This window comes from Chelon labrosus (genome assembly GCF_963514085.1).
Source record: "Chelon labrosus genome assembly, chromosome: 23".
NCBI lineage: Eukaryota > Metazoa > Chordata > Actinopteri > Mugiliformes > Mugilidae > Chelon > Chelon labrosus.
Window position 1 is genome coordinate 14,562,102 of NC_140356.1, and position 15,586 is coordinate 14,577,687.

A 15,586-nucleotide genomic window follows, 5' to 3' on the forward strand; every position below is an offset into this window, starting at 1 on the left:
GAGGAAATTTAGAAAAGAAGCAGCCTGTATTGTATGGAAGTTAGAGCAACACTACGCTGTTCTGGAAGTTTATTAAAGTCGTCCATCGTGTTCAGTTTGAATTTCGGAAACCTGGTGACACAATAAGTCTGAAATGACCACCAGAGATGTGGGCTGTTCGAAACCTGTAGATGGATCCGTTAAAATCTGAGGCTGTTAAACGAGAGGTTCTTAAACACGTCGACTGAAACGTAATCAAATAAGATTACGGTATTGTAGTTTTCCTTCGAAGTTTTAACAACTCGCAGCTGAAAAACAACCTTCCTCGAGCAGCATTGTGTGTGTTTTTTTGTGCCTCGTCCTCGGTTTTCGTTTCCTCTTCTTTTGTTCTACTGCCCGTATTTCCGACAGTACCAGAACGCACCACGATTTCACGCCGTGTTCCTCTGTTTATTTTCGGAGCAGTGACGCGGACGCCGCACTCCTCCTATATGTGGTTCGTCAGTGTGCTGCGCGCACGGGGATTGGTGAGCTGCAGTTGCTGTAGAAGCTTGTGTCTCAGCTCGGGGTGAGGGAGGGAGGGGGCACTATAAAGATCCTCTCCCCGTCTCCGGGACCTTCACTCTGGCGGAGGAAAGTGAACAGGGAGGGTTGGTGACCGTTTCAACCAGGGACTCCCCCCCGACCTCCTGTATTTACCAACAACAGGCGTCTGTTTCCCAACACTGAACCGTCCCAGCGCACGGACTCTCTCTGTTAAAGAAAAAATAGAAAGAGCTTCCCTCTACCTCGACTAAATAAATGCCAAGAGAAACAACCCGAGCGCCGACAGACAAGGATCGCTGCTCAGAATCGGAGAGAAAGAGTCGGACGAACACGTAGAAAGAAAACGACGAGAGCGCACGGATCGTCGCCATTGCCTTTCTCAATGCATACCCTTTGTGCCCGGGGAACGATGAAACCAGAGATCAGCGCCGCGGTGACATTTCTGTCGAGATTTCTGAGGGTAAAAGGACACGTAAACGATCGACAGGTCCAAACATTCAGCCAAAGCTTACAGGACATTTTGGCAGGTAAGGAAACACGAAAATTATCCATTTGCGCGCATCCAAAACGCACCAAAACACGAAATATTAACCCATATAAGAAGTTCAAGCGTAGTTTTATTATGATATACTGAAATTTGGATTCGGATTGACTTGAGAATGATTGAGAAGAAGCCTTTCTTTGTTCTCCCTAAGTATCACTATCAGCACTACCGACGCGCGCCACTGTTTGCGCACGTCGGAGAGAGCGAGAGGAAAAAAAAACAAAATATGTGTGATCCGAGACGATCCGTCGACGATTACGTTGATACAATGTAGTATTTCAAACTAACGAACGCTAATTTAAGTTTAATGTGTGGCCGTTTTGTTGTAGTTTTCTCGGTGAAAGGCTGCGGGGGTGGGGGAGGAGAGACGCTTGGCTCAAACAAGGAAGTGCGCCTCGCTCGATAAGGCTCTCGGAGCAAAACAGCCCCCAGTGACACAGTAGAGGCTGCACAATTACGTAATGCTTTGTAAGAAATAGGTTAATAATGTAAAAACCTTTCGCAGATTGCGGCCAAATCTTATTTTTCCTGCGCCGAAAGTTAATGATTTTTAATTAGTAATCCAAATTTTAATCGTGATTTATTTTTTATTTTTTTTAATTTTTGCGTTTAATTCGCAAGTTTGCGCCTTTCTATGGCATAACCGTTTGACTTTCCTTTTGCGATTGCGTTTCAATCACGTTTTTTTTTTTTTTTTTTTTTTGATTAAGATTTATTTCCACACATTTTTACCGATAACGCAAAGATCAGTCAACATTTTTATTTACTATTTCCTGGAAATCGAGACTAGAGAGCCGTCGTTTTACGCACAGGCATAGTTTGGATACGATTGTAGCGGTTTGTACTCGGGGACTGTGCCTCCTTCCCTGCTGTAAACACATTCCAGTCTTGGCGCTCCATGGCCGCCATACATCTGCTTCAAACCGTACAGATCCAGCAGCGGATGACCTGCATATCCTATAGGAGGGCTTTTACTAGATCAGAAACAAGCCTTACTTTGTTGGGTGTTTTAGCATTTTCGTCCCAAAAGACACAAAAGGTCCATTCATGTAGAATATATTTAGTTTTTATTATTTAATGGGCATTTTTACGATAAATAGTGTGTTGTTGTTGTGGCCGAAGCAGATTTATCCATTAGAATCGAGTGGAAGTGTCTTGGGAGGCCTTGATTTGTTGGCGCTGTTTGTAAACAGACAAAAGTTGGGAGTCTGTTGAGGCCTGTGTGGGGGAGGGGAAGTGTTTTGGTGGGCCTCCTATAGGCGGACATTAAACATGGAGCACAGCGAGGGAGGAAATGGAAGGGGATGGCCGCTGAAATGGAGCTAAACCGACATATATTTAGGAAATCTGAGCTGGCTTATTTGTATTTTATGTTTATTGTCCTGATCCTGTTTTTCAGGTTGAGACACAAACAAAAACGTGTAGTTGGGAGCCTGTGGGGGCTCGTTGCTGCTTAAACTAGGCCAGCCAGAGCTCCTTTGTGCGTGGATTCGTCACTATTACTCACTATTGTGTCTGCGTGCTGAACAGCCAGAGCACCCAGCTCCTCCGGTTTGTGCTGAGCATGGGGAAGTGGGGAAACGAGTCCCCGTGTCCAGATTGCGACCGCGACGGTTGCGTAATTGCAGCGAGCCGAGGTTTCTGTTCTTCTCTTGACGTGATTTGATCCTCTCCCAGAAAGTGGCTTGGAGCGGAAAACACCCGTCGGCCCAGCAAAACGGGCCAAATCACATAATGTATTTCTAATGTTCCAGGTCAGCTGCAGCTAACAAACAGCCCTCTTTGGTTAAACTGTTTAGGTTAAGCGCACGCTCGCCTGCTTACTTTTCCGTTCCCCGCCTCCTCCTCCTCCCGTGTGCCCTGGTTTTTAAGAATAGGCCCCGCTGAGCTGATCATTTCCCAGCTGCTCTGGGGTTTTGTAGGTAGCCGCCTTTGTGAAAGCTCGTCCAGGCCCTTGTGCTCTTTCACGGGTGCCAGCCCCTCCATTAGCCCAGCAGTATACAGTCTTCTGTGATGGGGAACATGAGGAGGAAGGAGAGGGAGGGAGGGGGGTTGTTATTATCCTGTGGACGCATACAGGTGGCCCTCGGGCTGCAGCCTGAATGCAGGCCTGTTTCACTTAACCCCCTTTTTCATTCTCCACAATGCACTTCCCATCAATGGGAATTCATTGTTTCACTTGTCAGAGTAAATGAAGGGTTCTTACTTGTGTTCTTTTAAAGTGAGGGAGGTCTGTAAATTAAATAGTTGGAACAAAGGAGGGCTGAAGCTCTCTATTATAATAATAGGTGAATTTAAATGTATTTCTTTTGCCACGTCTGCCTCCACATGCATCAAACACTATATGTTCTGCTAGTCGTCTCGACCAGTAGCGTGAAGCATAGCGAAAGCGGCGTCATTATGAATCACCGGTTTCGCTGCAACGCCAAAACTTCCACAAAGACGAGGAGAGAGGAAATAAAAAAACAAACAAATAAGGCCCTGGCCCTTTAAGAGGCGGAGCTTCGTGTCCCAGATGGCTGGCCGGGACGCTCTTGGTGTTTTTTGTTGAGCCAGTCATGGGGGACTTTGTGACACTGACGGCGGCCGGGGGAGGGATTGTGCAATTCTGTGGCAGTCTCTTTGTCACGTAGGCCCAGGGTGCCACTGGCCGCCTGTTTATGGCTCCTTATCGGGCCTGTAACAGGTGGTGATGTTTTTCTTTCCTTTCTCTCTTGCCGCGGTGCACATTAACTACTTATGGGCAAATAAGTACATCTTGTTATTTTGATAAGATATATATTAACTCTGGTCTTTATTAAGAATCTCTGCGGAAATGATAACAAACAAAAACAGATTTCTATTTTTATCTCATTTAAGCCCTGTTGTTTTCTACCCTTCTTAATTTATGTGATTTTCACATTTTTTACATTAAGTTTTTATGACCATGAGATGTTTTTTAACTCAGACTTGTCTTGCACAAAGTACAGTCTGTCTACCTTCCAGTCAACCTTTGTTCAACTCCCGTTTACTGCAGATCTCACCTTAACACCTACAATTGACTTTTGTGGTCGCATACATTTCTTTGCCTTTGTTTTTTTTTGTTTTTTTAAACGGATGCCGCCTACATTAGTAGCGCTCTGATGTGTTTTGCGGCAAAGCTAACCTTTCCCCCACCCTTTTTCTCCTTTTTTGTGTTCCTGCAGAGCAATATAAGCACCACTGGTTCCCAGACAGGCCCTGCAAGGGTTCGGGTTACCGCTGCATCCGCATCAACCACAAGATGGACCCACTGGTGGGGCAGGCGGGCCAGCGCATCGGCCTGACCATCCAGCAACTCTACCTGCTGCTCCCCAGCGAGCTGACGCTCTGGGTGGACCCCTTCGAGGTCTCCTACCGCATTGGCGAGGACGGCTCCATCTGCGTCCTGTATGAGTCGCAGCCCGTCCCCGTAGTAATGCAGGCGTCAGCCGCCGTCGGCGCCCCCTCAGGAAACAACGGGCCAGTGGGCTCCATGGTGGACAGTCACATCAGCTGCAAGGAGGAACTGATGGTGCTGGGCAGAACCAGTCCCTCCAAAGCCTACAATATGATGACTGTGTCCAGTTAAAGTGGCACGCTGTCACGCCGGCCTACTCTTGTTCAGGGTCACGCCGTGGCTGGTCTGATCGTCTGGCCAGATCAGGGTGAGCCTTTTTAAAGCTAAAAATATGAAATGAAATAGTGAAAGAAGAAAAAAAAAAAAAAGCGAAAGGAGAAAAAAAAAAAAACAGAGGATGTGGCCTATCGTCCAGGTGATGGAAACCTTGTAGGTTTGATATTTTTTACCCTCTCTCCCCATTATCATCTGTTCTGTTGTGTCATTGGATCAGCTGGGCACTCCGTTTTTTAGGAGGGGCTTTGTGGAAATGAAACTGTTGGGGCAGCTAAACCAACCAACCAACCAACCAACAAACCAACCAACCAACCAGGAACTCCCACCCCACCTCCACCCCCCCATAGAGACTGGCTCCGTCTACCCCACCCCACCCCCGACTGTAAACAGCATGGTGATAAGCTCCATCTCTGAAGGGGGTTATCAGCATTGACTTTGCACTTTTCTTACTAGTGGTTACTATGGGTACACGTTCAACACACCACTTTTGCAGAGTCTAAATTGTAAGGATTTATTTTCCAGGATCTACCCGGTGAATTTAAAAGGTTTTTTTTCCCATTCAACATTTGTTTTGTTTTCTGAGTGAGGAGGAAGTTGAAGTTCAGACCGTGTCCGTTGCAATCCAAGCTCAAGGTAAAGAAACGCCCAAATGAGAGCATCTCTATTTTCTATATATAGATATATAAAAAAAAACACCTTTTTGGACCACAGGGATTATATTTTCTTTATCTTGTAGCTACGATCTAAACTTCTCTTCCTCCCTCTTCTAACCATCCAACAACCAGCTTCAGAAAACCTTCATCTCAAACGTCTCGGCCTGTACGTAAGCGCAAGTGGAATGTGTTGAGGCACCTGATACCTATGGATACCAGTGTGTCCTGTTGCACTGTCGCCCTCCCATCACCCATGTGTGCGTAGCTTTACCCGTCCCCCTCTCTTGCCCCCCTCCGAGTTAATGAATGTCGTTGAAATTCACAATCAAGTTCCTGTGTTGTTTAATTTTGCTCCCCCTCCCCCACCACCACTTTGTCATCTCCTGAATTACCAAAAGTCTCAAAGTGTAGCAAAAAAAAGAAATAGGGGGGGGCCTGTTTGCCCAAATTTCGGTCATGTGGCCCAGTTAGAATTGACTCTGAATGCACTTTGACGTGAGATTGTGTGGGATGTGTACTTCTTTGAGAAAATCGCCTGCATTCCATCCATTCGAATGTCATCTTTTCACGCCGTTTTCACTGCCCCTTCTCGTTTTTTTTTTGTTTTTTAGCTGTCCTGTTCATACTGTAGCTCCCGCGGCGGCATGGACGGACGTCTGTCGCGAGCCGGGGGTGCGCGAGCAACTCTGGATTTCAAAAAAAAAAAAAAATGAAAAAACACTGTATTCGTGAACATTTCAGAGCTGTTGGGTTTTAGGCGCGGGGTGTTGTGGGTGGTATGTTAGAAACGTTCTGTCATCCGTTCATGTGGCACTGTTGACTCTGGCACGAGCTGAGCTGTCCTGTCCTGTCCCCCCTCCCCTAGACACACTCAGATAGTCGTTTGTGTTGGTGATTTAAACATAAAAAAAAAAAATGTCTGAAAGGTCTGGACTTAGTGATGACTGTGTGAGACTTTGGCCAAAACGGAGGTCTGGAGCACTGACTGTTCGGAGATTAATTTTTAACTTGAATTGAAAACAGCACCAGGCCTAGTCTTATATATATACACATATATATTTTCATTTACATCAGCTATTTCTAAGGTCTTGTGAAAGGGAGTTGCTTTTGTATGAATTGGAGTTGCACTGCCTTAACGAGACCTCATTGTTATGAATCGTGAGCCATTTGTGATGTTAAAATATCAGGCTTATTTATGAGAGCCAGCCTGGTGCGTTGTGCTGCCCGGACCCTCTCTTTGCTGGAGGTGTCCCCCTTTCCAGCCTGGCAGCTTCAAATCCCTCCCCCTCCTCCACCGCCCTCGGCGTAGAGGGGGGGCGGTTAGAGTGCCTCAAGTGCCGCATATCACCCCTCAGCTCAGACCTCCCGTTCAGCCGAAAGCTGCAGCGTGCTGCTAGCTCGACCCCCTGTGGACGCAGGTAGACTTAATGTGACACATATCATCATCCATCACCGTGGGGAGCTGGGTAAGGAAGGCCGGGGGACGGGGGGGAAAAGCTGGTGTGAGAGAGAGGGGGCCAGGGCCGGACTCTTTTTCTTGTCCAGGGCAGCTAAAATCCCTCCAGCCCCCTCTCTGGACTTGTCGAACATCCCCCTACCCCGGCCAGAAGCCCTCCACCCTCCTCAGCAGTGATGGATAACCAGCACACGCGATTGGCGTGCTCAAGCTGCACTAGGGGGGCTAGTGAGAGACGAGGAAACATGGAGTAAAGATGAAGAATTTGAGGGTACTAGGCCATTGTTTTCATCTCACTGGACTGCGCTGCACTTGATTACTGAGTTTGAGTAGCAACTTTGTTTACATGCATATGAAAGGATGCGATGGCTGTCTGATGTACCCCCACCCTCTTCCCAACTTCACTCCCGGGTTCTGGGGTTGAGCGGCTAACAGCATGGTGGAGCAGATGCTGGAACGGCTACGGTGTTGCTCAGGCCTTAGCCGCTGGCCAAATCTGTCACGGCAGGCTGGTTCGCTGCTCATCACCAGGCCTGTGGGTGTTTAAGCTCCCCTAAGCCTGAGAGGATCATGGGTAATATAGCTATAGCCTTTGACGCACTGCAACTCCCCCCTCCCTTCCCCTTTCCAAACCCCAACCCCATCCTGCCGCCCTGCTCTCTGCTGATACTCCCTTCAGCAATCTGTGAAAAGCAGTGATTCCACGTTGGCCCGGATAGAGAGAGAGAGAGAAAGAGAGGAGCCTGCTGGGACGGGAGCCCAGAGCTTTGGTTTCCACGGTGGACGCCCCGTTTTTTTAAAATCATGCTGCTCCGTTATTAGCTTTGTAATGTCAACGCGACACCAAGGTGTTTTTGAGATTGGTCTACGTTCCGGACGCGGGATGGTCGTCTCGTCTCACTAGATGTATTTTATCGTCACACTGGTAGATTTTATCATCTTTCCACTCACCCCCCAACATTTATCTCCCTTTTTCCGAGAGGATTTTTATTAGTCTGGTGATCGAACCCACTTTTATCTTGTTTTTAGAGCTTAAAAAAAAAGGTTAAATATTAAAAAATAAACCCAAAATCCCCTTGGACACCTTCTCAACTGTGCGACCACCACCACCACCACCCAAAAATGATTTGAAGTCCTCAGTACTATTGATTATTTAAATGGCATCCATTCAGCTTGTGCGCACATAGGTTACAAAAATAAAATTGTCGTGAGAGTGCTTTTGAGTAGTCAGAGGTGAAATAGCACATAAATGCACTAAATGTTGAAGTTGTGACATTTTTCTTTTCGAGACGCGAGGAGTCTCTCCTGGAATGTATTGCCAAACTCAGGCCTCGGACATTCAATAAATACTCTTTATGGAGAAGTTGTGCATGTTAAGACATGAAACAGGAAGGGAACAGCAGTTTTTTTTTTTTTTTTGTTGTCGTTGTTGTCAATATTGTCATCGATTAGTTGAATTATTGCCACTTTCACATTTGAGGTGTTTTACATATTGTAGAATGTATTGTAACTGTACAACAAATGGTAGAGTGCATAACATTACACATGGGAAGTGCCAATAATTGCTATCCTGAGGTGTTTTTTAGATGTGTATTCCTTTTTTGTATTTCATCTTTTAACATGGATAACGCTTTTCGTAAGTGAAGCCATTTGTGATGGGAGTGTTGGCAAGGACCAAAGTTGTTTTGGTAAAAAAATTACAAAAAAAAAGAAAACTTAGTTTCCATGATCTGTAAGTGTAGACGTATCCTTTGTTTTGTTTTTTTTTCTTTATTTCTTTCATTTCTTTTCATTTTTTCCCTTATTGTTTTTTTTTTTCTATTTACATACAAAACCAGAAAATAGACAAAAAAATCTGAGCTTACCCAAGAAGAAAAGCTGTATCTTGTGATCTCATGTCTGTACATCTTTATCGTGTTCAGTTTCTTTTCCTTGGGTATGTTGTGATGAACTGCTGTAAATTTGTACAGTTCATGTAAATTGATTGTGCGGAAGTTGTACAGATTTCTATATTTTGGAAGAAAAGTTTTTTTTCTCTGTAATAAAAGATTTCCTATCTTGGCATCATATTCCCCCCCGTGAGCTGTCTCGTCATTTACTCGGCGGCTTCAAAGTCTGACTGCCATGCCAGTCTAAATAGTGATGTCTTGGACTGGACTTTGACCCATAATACTTTTAGGCCTGACCGGTCCATGTGGCAGCAGGATGGTGGAAGTTTTTAGGTCACATATTATCTATAAGCTCATTGAACCTGCCACACAGCTGACACGCAAGTGCTCAAACCGTACCAGGACTTGTAATTCAAACTCCTGCTTCGTGACTGTCTGTTACATTCATCTGGAGACTAACCCTGGAACATTTCCTAAGCTCTTCCTGATGCTTTCCCTTAAAAAGGTCCGGCCCCAGATCAGTAAATCCAATCCGAAAAAGCTCAACGCACGCAATGTTTTCCGACACTTAAAATAAAACCGCTCCGGCTTTCCGCCTAAGTGAAGCTACCGACTCGTCCAGTATCAAAAATGATAGGATGCGACAGATGGTAATGTTAAGTTTTATTGTCTGGGAGAGAAGAGGAGGAGGAGGAAGGGGGGAGTGCAATCTCTGCCAGGGTACTAATATGCATGATACTACTGCACACGCAAAAACAGCTGACTCTGCAAAACCCCGAGTTCGGATTAAGACTGCAATCCTTTGCAGCGCTCTGAATCCCACAGGTTGCTTAGCAGCGGGCAGAAAAAGAAAAACATGTGGCTCATTTTTTGACACACGGACAAAGGAGGGAACGGGAAGAGCTGGTTTAACCGGAGCTGGAGGCCGCGGGGAGGGAAGGAGGCCAGGCCCGTAGTTTGAGTCGAGATTTACCTCTCCAAACACCGGAAGCCTTCAACAGCTGGGGGGGGGGGGGGGGGGGGTCAGCGCCGGCGGCCATGTTTAGGCCCGTTCCCTGCAAACTTTCTTTTTTTTCTGTGGAAGAAGGTCAAAGATTCCTCGGGTGTTTCTGGGTTTGTGGCGCAGCGCGGTTAGAGCTGCCTGGAAATATCATCTGGGTTAGAAGTGAACAATGAACCGTCCAACAGTAACACAAGTGATTCAGATTTAGCTGGGTTTTGCAACGCTTTTGCAATGACTCATTTGTGCAATCTGTTTTTATATATCCAAAAAAACAAAAAAAAGAGAAGTGGGTTGCAGAAACAGATAATACAGACAAAATGACGGCGGTTCAAATCAGATTTTTGCACAAATCTGACGCTAAAGGCCCCATTTCTTCTTTTAAAAACAAAGATGTAGTCAATTAACATTCAGATTGCTGTTCAGGCCCTGTTGCAACGCGTGTCAGAGTATCATCAAGCTGCTTGCGAGATTGCATTGGAGTTTCGGCTTGGCACTGATGAAACAGCGGTGTAATATTTTTCTGCCCTACCCTCCCACTCGCATAGCAACAGAGGTCACGCTGCAGAGATGGTTTGATTAGGCAGAAAAGTCCCAGAAGGTGTGGCTGATTACCGTGGAACGATAAGGTCGGGGACGATGAGGGTAAACAGAGTCGGGCTTGCATCAGTCGGCGCAAAGTTATTGCCCTTAATTGTTTTATTTTCACATTTTTATTTGCGAGCGCGCCCCGTGACGGGCGTCGGTGGCAGCGTGTCCGAGTGGCATCATGCACGAGCGACGTGTTGACGTCTGAGAACAAAGGCTGCGGTGAGGGACGGCGTGTGCGCCTGCTAACGGGTGGGAGGGCAGACATCTGGGAAGCGCTTTTATTGCCAGCGAGATGACAGGGCAGGCCTCCTGCAGAGAGAGAGAGAGAGAGAGAGAGAGAGAGAGAGAGAGAGAGAGAGGGTGTTTATGCTCCTCTGCTTGGAGGACAAAAGCCATGCTAGTGCTTTGCAAGTTCTTTTTTTGCAAATGCACCTTCCTGGCTTTGTGTGTATTCAGAGGTGCAGAGAAAACTAGTTTACCAGCTGCACCATCACATTTATATTATTAAAGTCCAAGAACCAATCTCATAAGCCTCTGGTTCGAACTCTTATAGAGTGTGTGCTCGTGGCCGAATGTTCACAATCTGTGACCCAAAGCTTGCAGCTGTGCAGGACTCCAGTGTAATTGGATTTCCACTGTCATTAGCGTCTCTTGTGAGTCCGTGCGTCACTCAGAAGCAAGAGTTGATTCCTCTTTGGAAACGGATCCCTGCACAGATCCGCCTGAGCGGGGTCTCCGGGGGGAATAAAGGCTGCTGTACCAGCCATCTCTCGCCTTCCCCTCAGGGCACTATCCGTCCTCGGCAACTGACATCTGCCCCGCTGCATACGCCCTCCCCACCAGCATCCAAAAAAAAGGAGACAATGGACGAAGCAGGAGACGGCGAGGACAAAGACGTTCAGCTCCGGGAAGCTAAATGACGATGGAGGGAGGAGTTTTTCGGGGGAAGATGTTTCTATAACACGTGTGTCCACTGCCCGTGATTGAATTAAGATTGTGTGGATGACAGAGAGTTCAAACATGATTCTATCTCAGCTGCTGGTCTTAAACATTGCTGCCTCGGCTGTTTACTAGAGGGAGAAAAACTAAAGACGGTAGCCTTTCAAGGAAGGAATCTGTAAAGTTTTCACTTTCATTCAAGCAGATTTTGGGATGTTTACCACAAACTGTATGCCACCACTAATCTCTGGGTAAACTGAGAGGACAGAGGCGAGATGTGATGACTCGTGTCGCCACAGGCATGTTGACTGACTGGACTGCTTGACTGTCAGGTGATCTCCAAAATGAAAATCAAGACTTAAATAGCCACTAGGAATTTGCGTAGCCATGCTCCTGCACAGAAAGTTGCACCTCGGAAGCAGCGACAGCAGCTTCTGGGTGGAGAGGCATTTGTCGCCGCTGCGTGTCTTACTATAGATCAACCGTTTGCTCTCTTTATGGCAACACACAGAGAAAGAGGTAAGTAAACGGCGCACGATTGGATCTGCGTCTCTTCATCTGCTTCCTCATGCCTCCTCTCCTTTCTTTGACCAAAAATAGATCCGCTCGGCACTTACCCTCTTTATCTCCCTCTCAGGTTATGTATCCCCCCCGCCTCCTCTCTTCTAGATTCTCCTCATATCACTTCCCACCCCCTCGCCCCCTGTCTATCTTTATACCTCCTTCTCCAGATTGCTGGTGTCACCAGTCAGCTCGCGCTCACACGGCAGAGGAATTCATTCCGGAGTCTGGCATCGGGCCTTATTGGGGTAAGGTGTAGGGCCTCGGTGGGACTCATGTGATAGAGTGTCTCTCTTATGTGCACGCAACCCTTGTGGTGATAGCTAAAGTTGGTCTGAGTGAGGAAAACTCACGCTGGAAACCTGAAAACGACACTAATCTATAACTCGAGCCATGTTTCCACCCGAAGTACCGGTAATTTTTAGTCCTAGGAACTGGTTTCAAGGAACTAAAAGGTTCCTTGAAACCAGTGACATACACCGATCAGCCACAACATTATAACCACTGACAGGAGAAGTAAATAACATTGACCATCTTGTGACAATTTAATGTTCTGCTGGGAAACTTTTGGACCTGACATTCATTCATGTGGATGTTACATGTAGCACCCACCTAGACCAGACCAGGCACCCCCACCCCATAGCAATGACACTCCTTGATGGCAGCAGCCATCCCCAGCAGGAACGCTTTAGGAACAACTCAAACAAACATGAAGAACAGCACAAGGTGTTGACCTGGCCTCCAAATTCCCTAGAACCCAAACTGAGGCCACTCCCCTCAACCCATAGGACTCAAAGGCCCCCCATTCTGTTACCAGACACCACAGGACACCCTCAGAAGTCCCATGTCAATTCTCTAATGAGTCACAACTGTTTTGGAAGCACAACAAGGAAATTTGATTCAAAACTCGTGCCGCCAGGCCTAAAGCACTACCAATGACCAATCAGAAGCGTTCAAATCCTATACTCGAAGATCCTGTGCTTTTGAAAAATACAAACCCAGAACAAGAACTGTCTGAACTTAATTTCAACACTGGACCCTACAATGGAAACCCACAGATTTCCTCTAAAAGTTACTCATTGCTGGGGAAAGTGGAAGCGCAGCTTAAGAACAGCCAAGATTCATATGACAACACTTTAATTCAATTTTAAATTTTAAATTTCTGTATCAATTTGGGATGAAACAATCGAAGATTTGCCAAAATCCTAAAAAGATTAACTACAACTTCGCCCAGCCTTCACAAAAGCTGCCTTTCAACAGCAGCACACATGGAGCCACATTTGCATCTATTGTCTTGGCCTCCCGATGGATGCAAATCCAATATTTAATCTCCTTATTTGGCTTTTCTGCCGCTTAATGCTTCACAGTGTTCTGCGGGGAGTTGCTAATTTTGTCTGTCTGCCGTTCAGTGCTGGGCAGATGTTTAAATTATTATTTTTCTTTCTGCTGACAAAGGCTGAGTGTAATGGTGGGATACGTGATAAAAGCGAGAAGGGGCTGGACCATAACAGCGCAGTTACGGGCCAGAAAACCAAAACAATGACCTGAAAGATGCCAACATACGCCATAGAACTTAGGGGACCTGCGCAGTGATTGTTCTCTGCAGATTCATCACCATGGCATTAACACTTCTGTATTTTTATGTTGGGCAACCCTGAGCGTGCAATCCAGAGAAAACACCCAGCATCCGGAGGCAGCAACTCCTTCCACGTTACAACTCCCGAAACAAACTGTGTTTATGTTTTCAGTCTGTCCCACGTTCTGTTTCTGGCGGGCAGCAGTGATACCAACAAGCTCTGCGTTCTAATGATAAGCTAACATGCTAACCACCGCTGATGTCTTCATCCGTTTGTATTCTCCCACATATGGTTATCTTAAAGTCGGCGGTGAGACATGGAGGCAACATATTCCTGTGGTCGGCCTCTCCCAATCAGTAGGCAACACTCTCAACCACTCAGAAGGACAGAGAGAGAGAGAGAGAGAGAGAGAGAGAGAGGGAGAAAACCAGCCGCCTAAATATAGTCTGGCCTTGGGGCTCAGCAAGAGGCCCGATCTGCATGAGGTCTGGCCACACACACACAGGCGTGCAAGTGTGTGTATACGCGCATTCACACACACATTCATTCATACCGACACACATGCACAAGTAGATTTATTTAGTTTCGACCCTCATCACAAAAAAATAAAGTACATGGTACTCCCAATAAATCACATAGTGTGCAGGCAGTTCATTCAGAAATACAAACACAGTGTGAAGGCTGCACTCACTTCAATAAACAGACGAACACACACACACACACACACACACACACACACAGGTTTTGGACCGAAGGTCGCTTGCATCAGTGGCCGTCAGCTTTCTGCTGACTGGAGGAGAAAATACCCCGGGTGAGAGGCAGTCAAAACTCAAGCCTCACATCCTCAAATTTTCGCACTTTGCGTAAACTGTTTTCAGACTGCAACAACACACGTGTGTTTCTGAAGGTTGCAGTCAGTCCGGGTTCACGGCTTCCTGAAATCTATTTCCCCATTCAGCTGCAAAAAAACATAACAAAAAACGAAACGCTGTCTTTTGCCCTAAAGCACGTGTTCATTTAAAACCCTCCGATGCTTGTAAACACGGCGCAGCTCGCTAACCGCCAACCACGTGACTCGCTCGACTGCACAGTCGGTTTAGATGTTGGCTTCGATTTTGGCTTGGTTGAGTTTTTCTGAGAAGCTGACAGGAAAACGACGCCAGAACACAGCACCTCAGCTGTTTCCTGTTTGTGTCGAAGGGAAGGTGTAATTTGCCAGCGAGAGGTAACAGAAGGAGACGGAGAGACAAAGGAGGTGATTTCAAAGAGGGGCATCAGGGATTGCAGGCTTGAGGCAGAGTAATCGAGAAACCTGGGGGGAAACAAAAGACAACTGTTCAAAAGAAGAGTTTGAGTATATTTCCCTTCAGTTCTCAGTCAGAGAGCAAGAAAGAAAACAGCTGACAGGAAGATCAGCGGCTTTACAAAGCACACAGATGTGTGAGGACACACGCACTTTTTTTTTTTTTTGTCAAACGGCTTCAAAACAGCCACAATCAAGATGTGACAGTCGGCGCCACGCAGCCGTAAAATGCACAGAACGCACTGTGACCAAGTGGAAAGGGGAACAGAACTTTTTGTTTTGCACAAATCTACTCGCGTACAAAGGCGCACACACACGTTTGGTCAACCGCACTTGACCTTGCAGCTGTAGCGCAACAACATATGACTTTGCAGTCACGTCGTCAACGTACTTTCGGTTACTACAACGTACGCACACACACAAGCACATTTATTTTTATTTATTTTTTTGAATCACAAGCCACTACTCTACCAACATGGGACTTAAAATAATAATCTCCCCATTTTTCGGAAATAATGACAGTAAACATTCATGTATAATTAGTTTATTCCAAACATCACCGAATTTAATTCATCCACACTGGCCAAGTTTGTGCTTCTGGCTCCTGTGGCCGTGAGATACGGATAATAAAGCAGCAGCACAACATTTTAACGTGCAAAAACAGCCGTGACCTACATAACACTGGCAGCTTAATGAGTAACCGTAGCAGACTAATTTCCCTATGGGACTAATATGTTACTGATTACCCATATATGGCTTCACCGTGAAAAGGTACACAGCCTGAAATTGGATAAATAATTAAGGTTACGCAATGTAACTCTAATTCTATGAGCACACATGCAGACCTGTAGACTTTGGAGTAGAGTACTGCAGTTTGGATGGGTGCATTGATGCTTTTACAATGCATTTTACTA

The 15,586-nt window shown here is 46.2% G+C and overlaps 1 protein-coding gene across 1 annotated transcript; it reads left to right on the forward strand.

Annotated features, from left to right (window-relative positions):
- The first annotated feature begins 588 nt into the window (after positions 1 to 588).
- btg1 (B-cell translocation gene 1, anti-proliferative) lies at positions 589 to 8,881 on the forward strand. Its single transcript, XM_084573487.1, has 2 exons — positions 589 to 1,052; positions 4,255 to 8,881. The coding sequence occupies exons 1-2, from the start codon at positions 908 to 910 to the stop codon at positions 4,656 to 4,658; spliced, it is 549 nt and encodes a 182-aa protein (XP_084429613.1). The 5' UTR covers positions 589 to 907; the 3' UTR covers positions 4,659 to 8,881.
- Positions 8,882 to 15,586: the final 6,705 nt, after the last annotated feature.